This window comes from Heterodontus francisci, chromosome 48 (genome assembly GCF_036365525.1).
Source record: "Heterodontus francisci isolate sHetFra1 chromosome 48, sHetFra1.hap1, whole genome shotgun sequence".
Taxonomy (NCBI): Eukaryota; Metazoa; Chordata; class Chondrichthyes; order Heterodontiformes; family Heterodontidae; genus Heterodontus; species Heterodontus francisci.
The window spans coordinates 11600525-11617286 of record NC_090418.1 but is presented as its reverse complement, the minus strand read 5'-3'; the positions used below and the strand labels follow the sequence as shown (position 1 = coordinate 11617286).

The 16762-nt window shown below is 47.2% G+C and overlaps 1 protein-coding gene across 2 annotated transcripts in view; it reads right to left on the bottom strand.

The window, feature by feature from the left end:
• LOC137357311 (chromodomain-helicase-DNA-binding protein 3-like) overlaps nt 1–16762 on the bottom strand; it is a 96850-nt gene that overhangs the window by 63730 nt on the left and 16358 nt on the right. Inside the window, exons 3-8 of one of the 2 annotated variants that reach the window (XM_068023551.1) lie at nt 15535–15672; nt 10713–10886; nt 7491–7612; nt 6147–6391; nt 5411–5538; nt 4083–4221 (exon numbers count right to left, since the gene is read on the bottom strand). In XM_068023551.1, coding sequence (XP_067879652.1) covers nt 4083–4221; nt 5411–5538; nt 6147–6391; nt 7491–7612; nt 10713–10886; nt 15535–15672 — 946 coding nt within the window. The remainder of the gene's footprint in view (nt 1–4082; nt 4222–5410; nt 5539–6146; nt 6392–7490; nt 7613–10712; nt 10887–15534; nt 15673–16762) is intronic. The other variant, XM_068023553.1, reaches the window with a different exon arrangement.

Here is a 16762-nt window from a genome sequence, read left to right as displayed (position 1 = left end):
GAGGGACAAAGCGCAGAAGAGCAATAGTTATAGGGGACTCAATAGGCAGGGGCACAGATAGGCCCTTCTGTGGACGTGAAAGAGACTCCAGGATGGTATGTTGCCTCTCTGGTGCCAGGGTCAAGGATGTCTCTGGACGGACAGGGTGAACAGCCAGAGGTTGTGGTACACATCGGTACCAACGACATAGGCAGGAAGAGTGACGAGGTCCTGCAGGGGGAGTTTAGGGAGTTAGGTAGAAAGTTAAAAGACAGGACCTCTAGGGTTGCAATCTCAGGATTACTCCCTGTGCCACATGCCAGTGAGGCTAGAAATAGGAAGATAGTGCAGCTAAACACGTGGCTGAACAGCTGGTGTAGGAGGGAGGGTTTCAGATATCTGGATCATTGGGATCTCTTCAGGGACACGTGGGACCTGTACAAGAAGGACGGGTTGCATCTAAACTGGAGGGGCACAAATGTCCTGGCTGCGAGGTTTGCTAATGTCACTCGGGAGGGTTTAAACTAGTGTAGCAGGGGGTGGGAACCAGAGCAGTAGGACAGCAGGTGAAATAAATGAGGGGGAACTAGTGAATAAGGACAGTAAGACTGAGAGGAAGAGCAGGCAGGGAGATGTTGCTGAGCACATTATTTCAATGCGAGAAGTATAACAGGTAAGGCAGATGAACTTAGAGCTTGGATTAGTACTTGGAACTATGATGTTGTTGCTATTACAGAGACTTGGTTGAGGGAAGGACAGGATTGGCAGCTAAATGTTCCGGGATTTAGAAGCTTCAGGCGGGATAGAGGGGGATGTAAAAGGGGTGGGGGAGTTGCATTACTGGTTAAGGAGAATATCCCAGCTGTACTGCGGGAGGACACCTTGGAGGGGTCATGCAGCAAGGCAATATGGGTGTAGCTCAGGAATAGGAAGGCTGCAGTCATGATGTTGGGGGTTTACTACAGGCCTCCCAACAGCCAGCAGGAGGTAGAGGAGCAGATATGTGGACAAATTTTGGAAAGATGAAAGGGTTGTAGTGGTGGGTGATTTTAACTTCCCCTATATTGACTGGGACTCACTTAGTGCTAGGGGCTTGGATGGGGCAGAATTTGTAAGCAGCATCCAGGAGGGCTTCTTGAAACAATATGTAGATAGTCCAACGAGGGATGGGGCCATACTGGACCTGGAATCGGGGAATGAGCCCGGCCAGGTGGTTGAAGTTTCAGTCGGGGAGCATTTCGGGAACAGTGACCATAACTCTCTAAGTTTTAAGGTACCTTGGATAAGGATAAGAGTAGTCCTCGGGTGAAGGTGCTAATTTGGGGGAAGGCTAATTATAACAATATTAGGCAGGAACTGAACTATTTAGATTGGGGGTGGCTGTTTGAGGGTAAATCAACATCTGACATGTGGGAGTCTTTCAAACGTCAGTTGATTAGAATCCAGGACCAGCATGTTCCTGTGAGGAAGAAGGATGAGTTTGGCAAGTTTCGGGAACCTTGGATAACACGGGATATTGTGAGCCTAGTCAAAAAGAAAAGGGAAGCATTCGTAAGGGCTGCAAGGCTGGAAACAGATGAAGCCCTTGAGGAATATAAAGACAGTAGGAAGGAACTTAAGCAAGGAGTCAGGAGGGCTAAAAGGGGTCATGAAAAGTCATTGGCTAACAGGATTAAGGAAAATCCCAAGGCTTTTTATACATATATAAAGAGCAAGAGGGTAACTGGGGAAAGGGTTGGCCCACTCAAGGACAGAGGAGGGAATCTATGTGTGGAGCCAGAGGAAATTGGCAAGGTACTAAATGAGTACTTTGCCTCAGCATTCACCAAAGAGAAGGACTTGGTGGATGATGAGTCTGGGGAAGGGAGTGTAGATAGTCTGGGTCATGTCATTATCAAAAAGGAGGTGGTGTTGGGCGTCTTGCAAAGCATTAAGGTAGATAAGTCCCCAGGGCCTGATGGGATCTACCCCAGAATACTGAGGGAGGCAAGGGAAGAAATTGCTGGGGTCTTGACAGAAATCTTTGTATCCTCATTGGCTAAGGTGAGGTCTCAGAGGACTGGAGAATAGCCAATGTTGTTCCTTTGTTTAGGAAGAGTAGCAAGGATAATCCAGGAAATTATAGGTCGGTAAGCCTTACGTCAGTGGTAGGGAAATTATTAGAGAGGATTCTTCGGGACAGGATTTACTCCCATTTCGAAACAAATGAACATATTAGCGAGAGGCAGCATGGTTTTGTGAAGGGGATGTCGTGTCTCACTAACTTGATTAAGTTTTTTGAGGAAGTGATGAAGATGATTGATGAAGAAAGGGCAGTAGTGGATGTTGTCTACATGGACTTCAGTAAAGCCTTTGAAAAGGTCCCTCATGGCAGACTGGTACAAAAGGTGAAGTCACACGGGATCAGAGGTGAGCTGGCAAGATAGATACAGAACTGGCTCAGTCATAGAAGACAGAGGGTAGCAGTGGAAGGGTGCTTTTCTGAATGGAGGGCTGTGACCAGTGGTGTTCCACAGGGATCAGTGCTGGGACCTTTGCTGTTTGTAGTTTAGTTTAGTTTAGAGATACAGCACTGAAACAGGCCCTTCGGCCCACCGAGTCTGTGTCGACCATCAACCACCCATTTATACTAATCCTACACTAATTCCATATTCGTACCACATCCCCACCTGTCCCTATATTTCCCTACCACCTACCTATACTAGGGGCAATTGCTAATGGCCAATTTACCTATCAACCTGCAAGTCTTTGGCATGTGGGTGGAAACCGGAGCACCCGGAGGAAACCCACGCAGACACAGGGAGAACTTGCAAACTCCACACAGGCAGTACCCAGAATTGAACCCGGGTCGCTGGAGCTGTGAGGCTGCGGTGCTAATCACTGCGCCACTGTGCCGCCCCTGTAGTAAATATAAATGATTTGGAGGAAAATGTAGCTTGTCTGATTAGTAAGTTTGCGGACGACACAAAGGTTGGTGGAGTTGCGGATAGTGATGAGGATTGTCAGAGGATGCAGCAGGATATAGATCGGTTGGAGACTTGGGCGGAGAAACGGCAGATGGAGTTTAATCCGGACAAATGTGAGGTAATGCATTTTGGAAGATCTAATGCAGGTGGGAAGTATACAGTAAATGGCAGAACCCTTAGGAGTATTGACAGGCAGAGAGATCTGGGCGTACAGGTCCACAGGTAAGTGGCAATGCAGGTGGATAAGGTAGTCAAGAAGGCATACGGCATGCTTGCCTTCACCGGTCGGGGCATGGAGCATAAAAATTGGCAAGTCATGCTGTAGCTGTACAGAACTTTAGTTAGGCCACACTTAGAATATTGCGTGCAATTCTGGTCGCCACACTACCAGAAGGACGTGGAGGCTTTGGAGAGGGTACAGAAGAGGTTTACAAGAATGTTGCCTGGTCTGGAGGGCATTAGCTATGAGAGGTTGGATAAACTCGGATTGTTTTCACTGCAACGACAGAGGTGGAGGGGCGACATGATGGAGGTGGAGGGGCGACATGATAGAGGTTTACAAAGTTATGAGTGGCATGGACAGAGTGGATAGTCAGAAGCTTTTTCCCCAGGGTGGAAGAGTCAGTTACTAGGGGACATAGGTTTAAGGTGAGAGGGGCAAAGTTTAGAGGGGATGTGCGAGGCAAGTTTTTTTACACAGAGGGTGGTGAGTGCCTGGAACTTGCTGCCTGGGGAGGTGGTGGAAGCAGATACGATAGCGACGTTTAAGAAGCATCTTGACAAATACATGAATAGGATGGGAATAGAGGGAGACGGTCCCCGGAAGTGCAGAAGGTTTTAGTTTAGACAGGCATCAAGGTCGGCGCAGGCTTGGAGGGCCGAATGGCCTGTTCCTGTGCTGTACTGTTCTTTGTTCTACAGGCAACTGGGAGGACAGTTTAATGGAATGTTGAATACAGTGTAAACATGGATCGATGGGGATAAGGGAGGCAAGCAATAAGTTTAAACACCTCAATCAGGTCAACGCTTCAATCTTCTAAAATCAAGGAAATAAAAGATCGGTTCAGGCAACCTACCCTTGCACCTTCACCCTCTTAAACCCTGAACTACCTGCTTTAGCCACAACATGACACTTACTCCTCTTCTTCTTTCGGCCAACCTTCGCTTTCAGCTTTGCTTTCTTCAGAGGCCCAGCTGAGCTGTCGGATCGGATTGATGAGCTGTGTACACTGGCGTCATCAAAATCTGACTCCCCGTCCAAGTCCGCCTCGTCACTCTGAAAGAGGACAGCAGTGGCATTTAACAACAGTGGCGGCGCTGCAATCAGCCCATGACAAAATAAAGCCTCATATTTTAACGGGTTTGCGGCAGGAGAGCCACCGACATGTACAACAGATCTCTTTTGTTAAGTAGGCCAGGTTAGCCTGCAACACGAAATCTGAAAGGAGGAATGAGGCCCCTCATCCAAGGGCCACTGGGACTACACACGTAGGCAAACTGCCACAGAAACTGCAAGGGGAGAGACTGTGGCTTGCCAAAGGGCACATCACAACACTTCAACAAACAACTTCCAATCGCATGATATTGCATATCTCAAGCCATACTAAGTATCAGATACAAGGGTATTAAAACTAATTGGTTAAAATAACCCATCAGTACTGCAACTCAGTGTTATACAGTGACAGACCTGTCCCCACCAGTACCGTATCCATTATACACTGACAGACCTGTCCCCACCAGTACTGTACTCGTGTTATACAATGACAGACCTGTCCCCACCAGTATGATACCCCAGTGTTATACGTGACAGGCCTGTCCCCACCAGTATGATACCCCAGTGTTATACAGTGACAGACCTGTCCCCACCAGTACTGTACCCCAGTGTTATACGTGACAGACCTGCCCCCACCAGTACTGTACCCCAGTGTTATACGTGACAGGCCTGCCCCCACCAGTATGATACTCCAGTGTTATACGTGACAGACCTGTCCCCACCAGTATGATACCCCAGTGTGATAGTGACAGATCTGTCCCCACCAGTACTGTACCCATGTTATACAGTGACAGACCTGTCCCCACCAGTACTGTACCCCAGTAGTATACAGTGACATCTGCCCCCACCAGTACTGTACCCATGTGATGCAGTGACAGACCTGTCCCCACCAGTACTGTACCCATGTTATACAGTGACAGATCTGTCCCCACCAGTACTGTACCCCAGTGTTATACGTGACAGACCTGTCCCACCATTATTATACACTGACAGACCTGTCCCCTACCACTACTGTACCCCAGTACTATACAGCGCCAGATTGTTTCCACAGTACTGTACCCCAGTGTCATGCAGCTATTATTTTAGCATCCTCTCGACCCTGTTACACAACCCCCTCACTGCAGAATGATGGCTCAATAGACTAAACTCTAGGCCAACTCTTGTCCCAGAATGCATGGAGCTTCACACTTACTGAGGAGCTTTTCTTCCTCTTTGACCCCATTATACCCAGCTTGATTTTCAAGGGAACCATCTTCTTCCTCTTTTTCTTTTTTTCATCCGGGATCCTCGGGCTCTTACTCCGTTTCTTCGCGCCAGGACCTGCAATTACAAGAATGAGCATGTTGACCAGGGCCTCTGCTACTCCCTCAACAATCCCTGGCCCAACCCACCACCAGTGACTCTGCAAGTTAAAAAAAAAAATCCACATGTTGGCAGGCTGGACAGACCCAAAAAGGGCTTGCCATTCAATCACTGGCCCCTGCAGTTTGCTGAACCTGGCTGGGGTAGCAGTCTGTCAAGATGCTTTGTATCCCTCCTCAGGGAGTCTGCCTTTGACAAACATTGCTAAAATGGCATATTTGGTTATCACATTGTTGTTTGTGGGATCTTACTATGCACAAATTGACTGCAGTGTTTCCCACAATTACAACTTCAAAGAAAAAGTACTTAATTGACTGCAAAGTACCTGGGACGTCCTGAGGTGGTGAGAGACACTATATAAATGCAAGACCTTTCTTTGATAGGTGGAGCAGGACTGAGGCAGGGATGTGCTTACCTTGTCTGTACCATGTCTAGACAGGACAGGCCAGACGGACCAGGTGCTCGTCTTATGATTTTGTGCATTTTAGTCTCCCTTGGGCCGTCTCATAATTAAGTGCTTCAGTCCAATGGGAGGCAGCCTTCAACATGCGCACGATACCACTCACCTTTTCCCTCTTTGGTCTTGGCCTTTCGGATGGGAAGCACCGGCGGCATGGAGAGGGTCCCCGAGGAGGCACCGGCAGACACCTGCTCCACCACGGCAGCTACTGCCGCCGCAGCAGCAGCCGCCGCCACAGCAGCTGCCGACCCCTTGAATGGGCTGTTCGCGCTGAACTCCCTCCACTTGGCACCGAGGATCGTCATCATCTTAGACATTGGAATCTTGGGGTTCTTCTTAGCAATGAGCGGCCTAGAGTTCAAAACATATACATGTGAGTGCACAGCAGAGATAAGCCTGTTAAACATGGAATTACACAGAATTAAAGACTTGCATTTCTATAGCGCCTTTCATGAACTCAAGATGTCCCAAATCGTTTCACAGCCAATGAAGTACTTTTGAAGCATAGTCAGTGTTGTAAAGTAGGGAAAGTGGTGGCTAATTTGTGCACAGCGAGCTCCCACAAACAGGAATATAATAATGACCAGCTGATTCCTACTGTCGAGCTACTGAGTTAGAATGACAGACTGGAAGAATTTGGGCACTTCAGCCTTTAAAAAAAAGATAATTGAGGGGATAACAATAGAGGTAACACCCTTTGGCAGCCATACCTTCAAGCTGCCTGGGCCCCAAGTTCTGGAATTCCCTCCCTAAACTTCACCACCTTGCTCTCCTCCTTTAAGACTTTCTCTTAAACCTACTCTTGGACCAAGTTTGTGCTCACCTGTCCTAATATCTCATTTTTTGCAGCTCCACACCAAATTTTGCCTGATAACGCTCCAGTGAAGCAGCTCGGAGCATTTTTACTGTTCTAAAAGCGCTATTTGAATGCAGATTGCTGTAAAAAATAAGGGACCACGGATTCAAACTAACCAAAATTAGGACTGATGTCGAGATATTCTTCATGCAAAGAATGATCAACACATGGAATCGACTGCTGGTAGGGTGGGGGCAGGGGAAGAAAAGAGTGGCGCTGTAGCAGGTGAAGGAAGGACCATAATGATTGAAGAAACAACTGGATGATGCAATGGAAGGGCAAGACAGACAGACTGCAGGTACTTCCTGAAAGAATGAATTCAGACTGGCCTATTAGTTCTATATCAGGTGAGCAGATAGTCTGGGAAAAGGGATAGTGTCGACAAAGACAGTGGCGATGGTGGTCTTGACAACGATGATGCTGATGGTGACCGTGATCATGCTATGTAATAACGGATGCCCCAAAAACCATGACCGCACTTCAGAGCCCGCAACATCTGAAGCGCTTGGTAACGTTTGAAACATAAATGTGCACTTTTTTTTTTAAACTGGCCCCTGGGTCCAGGAAACATGGGACTGCTCCCTCTCAGCTCACCTCATAAACTGGCTGAAGGCCTTGTAGTTAGTTAAAGTGCGGTAGTCGTCCTCAGTAAATACGTGGTCCACGTCTTCCAGCCCCCAGTCCCCCAGTAGCCGGGCGGAGGTCTTCGGCTCGGCCTGTCAGACAGACACACACGGGGAGAGGGAGACAAGGAAGATATCAGCACATTATTCACTAGGCCAGGCACAATCATAAAAGCATACACTATAGCCACAGGCCATTTGTCCCATCAAGCCTGGGCTGGCTCTTTTAAAAAGTGATCACATTAGTCCCAGTCCTCTGCAATTTTTTTTTATTTTCAAGTATTTATCCCATTTCCCTTCTGAAAGTTCCTTTCGAGTCTGCTTCCACCGCCCTTTCAGACAGCGCATTCCAGATCACAACAACTTGCAGTGTAAAAAAATTCCATTTCCCTCTCTAGTTCTTTTTCCTATTACCTTAAATTTATGTCCTCTGTTTACTGGCCCCTCCCCATCTACCTGATCAAAACACTACATAACTTTCCACAGGAGCACAACCCAAGGTTAGATACCCCAAATAAAAACAAGAAATGCTGGAAATACTCAGCAGGTCCAGCAGCATCCTGTGGAGAGAGAAGCAGAGTTAACGTTTCAGGTCAGTGAACCTTCTCCAGAACTGGCAAATATTAGAAATGTGAAAGGTTATAAGCAAGTAAAGCGGGGGTGGGGCAAGAGATAACAAAAAGAGGTGTAGTTAGGACAAGGTCACAGAATAGATGACCAGAAGGTCATGGAGCAAAGGCAAACAATATGTTAATGGCGCGATGAAAGACAAAGCATTAGTACAGATAGGGTGTTAACGGACTGAAAATTGAACTGTCGCAAGTATAAACATGAAAACAAAACAGTGGGTAAGCAAACTGAACAAACTAAAGATGAAATAAAATAAAACAAACAAAAAAAGCCAAAAAAAATAGAAGAAAAAAAAATAAAAGTAAAATGGGGGGCCCTGTCATGCTCTGAAATTACTGAACTCAATGTTCAGTCCAGCAGGCTGTAGTGTGCCTAATCGATAAATGAGATGCTGTTCCTCGAGCTTGCGTTGATGTTCACTGGAACACTGCAGCAATCCCAGGACAGAGATGTGGGCATGAGAGCAGGGGAGAGTGTTGAAATGGCAAGCAACCTGAAGCCCGGGGTCCTGCTTGCGGACTGAGTGGAGGTGTTCCGCAATGCGGTCACCCAGTCTGCGTTTAGTCTCCCCAATGTAGAGGAGACCATATTATGAGCAGCGAATACAGTATACTACATTTAAAGATGTACAAGTAAATTGCTGCTTCACCTGAAAGGAGAGTTTGGGGCCTGGGATAGTGAGGAGAGAGGAGGTAAATGGGCAGGTATTACACCTCCTGCAATTGCAGGGGAAGGTGCCATGGGAAGGGGACGAGGTGGTGTGGGTAATGGAGGAGTGGACCAGGGTGTCACGGAGGGGACGATCCCTTCGGAATGCTGACAGGGGAAGATACGTTTGGTGTTGGCATCACACTGGAGGTGGCGGAAATGGCGGAGGATGATCCTTTGGATATGGAGGCTGATGGGGTGGAAAGTGAAGACAAGGGGAACCCTGTTGCGGTTCTGGGAGGGAGGGGAAGGGATGAGAGCCAAAGTGCGGGAAATGGGCCGGACACGTCTGAGGGCCCTGTCAACCACGGTGGAGGTGGGGGTGGGGGGGGGTATCCTCAGTTCAGGAAAAAGGAAGACATATCAGAAGCGCTGTCATGGAAGGTAGCATCATCAGATCATGCGGCGGAGACGGAGAAACTGGGAGAATGGAATGGAGTCCTTACAGGAGGCAGGGTGTGAAGATGTGTAGTCGAGGTAGCTGTGGGAGTCAGTTGGGCTTATAATAGATATTAGTGGACAGCCTATTCCCAGAGATGGAGACAGAGAAGTCGAGAAAGGGAAGGGAAGTGTTGGAGATGGACCACGTAAAGGCGAGAGAAGGATGGAAATTAGAAACAAAAAGTTGATAAAGTTTTCCAGTTCAGGGTGGGAGCAGGAAACGGCACCGATACAGTCATCAAAGTACCAGAAAGAGAGTTGGGGGAGGGGGCCTGAGTAGGACTGGAACAAGGAACGTTCGACATACCCCACAAAAAGACAAAGCATAACTAGGACCCATGCGGGTACCCATAGCAACACCTTTTACTTGAAGGAAGTGAGTGGAGTTGAAGGAGAGGTTGTTCAATGTGAGAACAAGTTCGGCCAGGCAGAGGAGGGTGGTGGTGGATGGGGACTGGTTGGGCCTCTATTCAAGGAAGAAGCGGAAAGCCCTCAAACCGTCCTGATGGTGGATGGAGGTGTAGAGAGATTAGACGTTAGATACCCCAAGTTGGTACCTGAGCAACATACCAGAATTCTGATTCAGCTGCCTTATACCCAAATCTTCAATCTCACAAAAATTCAACACCACATTTCCTCCCCCTTTTGGAGTTGCATTATCCCCCTACCCAGATTGGCTTTCTACTCCAAGCCAAAAGGTAGTCCCAACCACACACAGCCAATTCAGCATGTAGTCTGTACTGAACCAGATGGCATGCCTTCCTAACCAGGGAAGGAGCTCAAAAGTTATGCAAGGCAGTTCTGCATTTTCAAGCCCTTGTCTGAAGGGTTAAATTATTAGGACAGGTTGCATATACTTGGCTTGTATTCCTTTGTATATAGGAGACCGAGAAGTGATCTGATCGAGCTGTATAAAATGATAAAAGGATTCAATAGAAGGATTCAGTAGATAGAAACTATTTCCGCTCGTGAAGGGGGAGAGTCCAGAAGAGGGCATAGCCCTAAAATTAGAGCCAGGCCATTCAGGGGTGATATCAGGAAGCACTTCTTCATACAAAGGGGAGTGGAAATCTGGAACACTCTCTTTCCCCACTCCCCCCCACCCAAAAAAAGCTGTTGAGGCTGAGGGTCAATTGGAGATTTCTAGACGGAAATTAATAGATTTTTGTAAGGTAAGGGTATCAAGGGATATGGAGCAAAGGCTGGTGAACAGAGTTAAGATAAAGATCAGGCATGAATGACAGAGTAGGCCTGAGGGGATAAACGGCCGAGGGAGGGGCATAGGCATCAAACTGCTCATTTGAGAGCGATGAGAGCTCATGGGAAAGAGCTGCGATGCCCTTCCTGATCAGCAGGTGCTATTGATCCAATTCACAGCGGAGGAAGTTGGAAGATATCGGAGGGAAACAGTTACCTTGCGACCTTCCTCCTCTTCATCATCGCCGCCCTGGTCTTTTTTTCGTCGCTTGATTTTCTTTTCTTTTTTCTCCTTTCGTTTCTTTCTCTTTTTCTTGCCAAAGTCGCTGCAGCCGCTGTCAGATTTTTCCTTGAGCTCTTCCAGCTCAGAAGCGATTTCGTCCTCACTTTCCTGTTTCGATTGAAGCAGAGGTCAAGTAAGTTTTAAAATTTCTCAGCTCACCTGCAGGAATTGTATAGAATGTACAGCACAGAAACAGGCTATTCAGCCCAAATGATCCATGATAGTTGTTTATTCTCCACAAGAGCCTCCTCTCAACATATTTACATTCCACCTACCAGCAAATCGTTTTTTTTTCATGTGCTTATCTAGCTTCCCCTTAAATGTATCTATACTATTCACTTCAAGTACTCCATGCAGTAGCGAGTTCCACATTCCCACCACTCTGAGGAAAGAAGTTTATCCTGAATTCCTTATCGGATTTATTAGTGACTATCTCATAATTATAAGCTTTAGTTTTGGATTCCTTCACAAGTGGAAGCATCCTCTCTGTCAACCTATCCTGGATGGGTACAACTCCAACAATACTGTCGGGTTAGTATAAATGGGTGGTTCTTGGTCGGCACAGACTCGGTGGGCCGAAGGGCCTGTTTCAGTGCTGTATTTCTAAATAAATAAACAAACACTCAAGAAGCTCAACACGGTCCAGGACAAAGCAGTCCACTTGATCAGCACCCCATCCACCACCGGCGTACAGTGGCAGCAGTGTGCACTGCTGCAACTCGCCAAGGCTTCTTCAACAGCACCTCCCAGACGCACGTAGAAAGAGAAAGGAAACAGCCTCCTGGCAACACCACCGCCTTCAAGTCACACACCTTCCCAATTTGGACTTCGTTTATCGTCACTGGGTCAAAATCCTAGAACTCCCCAACACTGTGGAAGCACCTTACCATACAGACTACAGCAGTTCAAGGTGGCAGGCAGCTCACACTGTCTTCTCAGAGGAAATTAGGGATGGGCAATAGATGCGGCACCAACATCCCATGAATTAATAAAAAAAATTAAAAACCCTTTCCTAACCTTGAAGACTTCTATTGGGTTACCGTGCAGCCTTTTCTTTTCTAGAGAAAAGTGCCTTGGCCTGTACAATCTTTCTCCCAACCTGGGAGAAGGTTGGGGCCTCAGGATGCAAAGCTTAGCACAATGTAACTATGGATGTTGAGGTAGGAGATTTACATTGTGAAACTCAAATACATCACTGTACTTAGTTATCTTCTCAAGCCATCTTTCCCTGATCTATACAAATATATATAAATTCAAGATACTTGCTTGCCATACCTGTATCCATTTCATAACATCGTAACATTGGTACCACTGGGATCAACATGTAACCCTTCTTTACACTGAATTCAACAGGCAACGACTACAGCACAATGCTCACACTGCCTCACCCCCTACTCTTGTCCGTAATTTTTTCATGCCCTAGGTGGTGGTGCTGTGACCACCCCCTCACCTTCAGCCCGTAATAATAAACGCACCACTTACTCCAACCAACTGTGAGCAATGCCACAGGATTATGGATCTTGCAGATGTAATCCTTACTTCCTATAAAATCTTCCACATCACACCTCATTAATAATACCTCTGTTTATAAAACTGCATTCTGACTCTACTCTAATGTAACGAAAGTCTTGTGCATTGCATTATTTCCTGTCAGTGTCACACCTAGTTCCTGTAACATATTCTGTCACACTCTTGACAATTCCAATTATAAAACTCACAATGAGCAGAAGATCTGCTGGGAAATTTAAATTATGTAACTTTACGACATTAAAACAGTGATTACACTTCAAAACTACTTCAGAAGATGTCCCAAAGGGCTTTACGACCAAAGGTTATGAAAGGCACTACAGAAATGCAAGTTCCTTCTCTTTTCTTTTAAATGTACTGGCGATCACACATATCCAGTACCTCCCTCAGCAACCTGGCACAAAAACCACTGCAAACACAACAGTCATGTTTTAACAAAGTCCCATTCACAGTTAGCTCCCGAATCATGCAGAGAGAAAGCGAGAAAAGAGAGAGAGAGGAAGGGAAAGCCAGTCTGGAATTTGTGCTCAGGTCCCTGGAGAAACAGATAAACACAGAGCTGGCAGTCAGCTCTCTCTCCTGCTGGCTGCAGTCAGTGTTTGTATAACCTGGTAGGGTGAATAAAAAGGTTTAGGTTTAAGATATCAAAGAGAGAATGAATATCAGTAATCTTATTTTGTACAGGTTAAGAAACCCAATGAAGGTTCAAGGCCTATAAACGGAGAATGGCAACAGCTGGAAAAAAAGGAGAGAAATCGAGCGATCAGTTGGTGCAAAGCTTAGGTTTGAAAAGAAGCATCAGCTAACTAACACGGGGCTCATGCCTTGATACTCGAGGGGCCGGACGGCCTACTCCTGCTCCTAGTTCTTATGATCTTATGATCTATACAAGTCAACTTTACAGCCAAAGATAGATTAACATTCCCCTTTTCCTGGGAACTGTATGTTCTTGTTGTGGTGCCTGTGCAAGAGGGTTTGCTGCCCCGTGTGGTTATGGACCAAGTTTGAGGGGCTCACGATGATTCAAGAGTAAGCAGCAAAGCTGGCTCCTCTGCATTGTGCTGAATCCAACAGACAATTCAACAAAGTCTGCAGAAATAGTAAATTACTTACATGCTCCTCAGTTATGGAATTGGGTATTGACTACTGGTCAGAGGCAGCTGAGGAGCAGACCACCCCAGACTGCAATCTCCAACAGCAAAACTCTGTTCCAGTGTTGGGCACGGAGAGAGGGCATCATGCAAAACGTCCCTTTAATCCACATGGAGACACACTGACTGCTTCCTCCTTCTCTCATGCTCTCTCTCTCCTCCCCGGCTTCCTCCTCTCCCCCTGCCGCTTTTCTTGTTTCCTCCTTTCTCCTCTCTCACACTTGCTTTCTCCTTCCCTCGCCCCTCCTCCCTACATGCACTCAGTTGCTCAAGGCAGACAGACATAGTGGCTCTCCGGTCTAACAGGCAAAAGCAATCTGCTCCGATGAGTTCTCGATCCCTGTCTATTTGTTTAAAAAAAAATTGAATAAAGTTCCCCTCCCCTAGACCAATCTTCTCCCCTTTCTTCCTCCCTCTTAGCACAGGCTCCTGCCTGGAATCCAGTTCCACTAGAGTACGCTGCCCTCGGATATCAAGTGACTGATCCTTTTGTGTGCATATGTGCCTAGCCATTGAGTGTTGGCAGGGCAAACACAAAAAGCAGCCTAGTCCTGTCCTTCTGTGACCTCGACACATAGACACACACATATATTATATGTGTGTGTCTGTGATTTTGTGTGTGTGTGTGTGTGTGTGTGTGTGTGTGTGTGTGTGTGTGTGTGTGTGTGTGTGTGTGTGTGTCTATGTGTCGAGGTCACAGAAGAGACCCAGACTCCCACACAGACATACGGGCAGCCACGCCCACAGCCTGACGGGGCTAACTGGAGGTCAATCGAAAGCAGAAACCCTTACTTTCCAAGCACATGGTAGACTGAGGCCAAATGTAGCCCTTGGTTGAGGTCGGCCAACCGTACAGTGTCCAGCCAAGCTCAATCAATTACTCCAGCCTGCTTGAGAACTCGAACGCCAACAGAGCCCTGGGCAATTATGAACGAGATGTGGGTTTCTGACATGCCGGCTGTGTGGGGGGGGGGGGGGGGGGGGGGAAAGAGAGAGTGTGAGGGGTGAAGTGGGTACTAGCAAAGGTTAATAGGGACTATTATTTTCCAAATCCCTGATACCTGCACACAATCATACTATTACCTTAAATAGAGTATGTATGCAGCTAACCCACTGGATGCTATATCCAGCAGTCAGTCCTAAAGACAGCAGCAATTTCCATTTATATAGCACCTTTAACATAGTAAAACATGCTAAGGTGCTTCACAAGAGCGATCAAATACAATCTGACAGCGAGTCACGTGATGAGATACTAGAACAGGTGACCCAAAGCTTGGTCAAAGAGGTAGGCTTTAAGGAGCATCTTAAAAGGAGTGAGGCAGAGAGGGTTATGGAGGAAATTTCAAAGCTTGGGGCCCAGGCAGCTGAAAGCATGGCCACCAATGGTGGAGCAATAAAAACCTGGGACACGCAAGAGGCACAGATCTTAGAGGATTGTAGGGCTGGTGGAGACTACACGGACATTGTGGAAGGATTTGAACACGAGAATGAGGATTTTAAACTAAGACGTTGCTGGACCAGGAGCCAATGTAGGTCAGCGAGGACGGGGGTGATGGGTGAACAGGACTTAGTGCGATTTAGGATATGGGCAGCAGAGCTCAGGTTTAGAGGGTGGAAGATAGGAATTCAGCCAGGAACAGTCGAGTCTAGAGTCATCAGAGAACACGGAGAGCTGCAAGGCCTGGCTCATTAGTACATGGCAGTGCCTTTTTGCTGGGTTGTTTAGCATGATGGGCTAGATTCAAATGAAAATTGGATTAATACTTAAAAGGAAAAATTTGCAGAGCTATGGTGAAAGAGTAGGGGGAGAGTGGGACTAACCGGACGACTCTTTCAATGACACAATGGGCCCAACAGCCTCAATCTATGCCATGTGATTCCATCAGTCTATAAACACGCACGCTACCCCAAATTCAACCGGAAATCAAAATCATTCGCTCATTCTCCCACTCTCAAAATCACCCCACGACACACAGAAGGAAGCCTCAGGCAGGTAGAAGCACCAGAATGGAGCAAGAGGACAGCCACTGTGGCCAACTCTACATCTAATACATGGGTGATTGTAGCAAAATACTGACGTATCGGGTCCGCCCCAGCGTGGGCGTTCCTCCCGCAGGCCGGTCACGGAGTGGGGCTGACCGTTGTCGTCGCGAGGTCTGTGGCCCAGACCGTCCTGCCCTCGTGGCTGGAGGGGGCTGCGTGGGGGTGAGCAGTTCCTGTGGGGAGACAAACAAAAAGGAGGGATACAAATCGGGGAGGGATGGGTTAAAAAATTATATTTTTAAAAATTATATATACTAAAAGGCAGCCAGACAAAAATCTATCAGTTGATGTGGTTTTAAATTCCCTTCTTCTTGCAAAGAACATTTTAATTAGTTTCACACCACACATATATTTAAAGAGTGTTTAACAGGCCCTCGACCAGGAGAAGCAGCAGGTCGGTTGGTTGGTCAGTCACCTAGGTGCACCCAGAACTTTAAGCTGAAAATATATGTCTGTGGGCAGCACTCTCGCGTCAGAATCAGAAGATTGAGCATTCAGGTCCTAGGCAGCTGAAAGCACAGCCATCAATAGTGGAATGAAGAAAATCTGGGTAAGGGCAAAACTGGAGAAGTGCAGAGATCTGAGAGATGTAGGGCTGGAGGAGGTTACAGAGGTAGGGCAGGCCATGTTATGCAACCCTCCACAGATCCCCAGAAAAGGCTGCTACAGGTCCAGAAATACCTCAGAACCCAGCTACACTTTCTCCAATCTGGTGCAGCAGCAACCTCCCAGATGGGCTGGGGAGTGTGCAAGATTTACCATAAGGAAAAGCATCCTCAAGCCTGAAAGACGAACTGCACTTGGCTGCACACAATCTTTTCCGCTACCTCCAAGTTATCTATCACCCCGGTACTCAGCTAGGCACCTAATGTGCCAAGATCCATTGTCTCTTCCCCGATCTCCAAATTATATGGTCACCCCTTAGAAAACCACCCCCCAGACCTCATCAACACACTTGCCTCCAGATCAAAATGCAGCACAGGAAGCTCAAAAGGGATCAGAAGGGAAAAGGGAGAGAAGCATGAAAACAGATCACACTTGCCATCAGCTGACAGTTTCAGATAACAAATTGTAACCCCCCCCCCCCCCCCACCAGGTGCTTCACAAGTTCCACCTGGTCAGGTCACTGGAGTCCTACACATGGTGATCAACAGTACTAGGTAGCGCTCCAACAGGCCACGGAGAATGCGACTCCTTTTACAAGTGCCGCAGATCCAGACCTACCTCCACCTCAACCCCAACTAGGGTAATAAAAGCAAAATA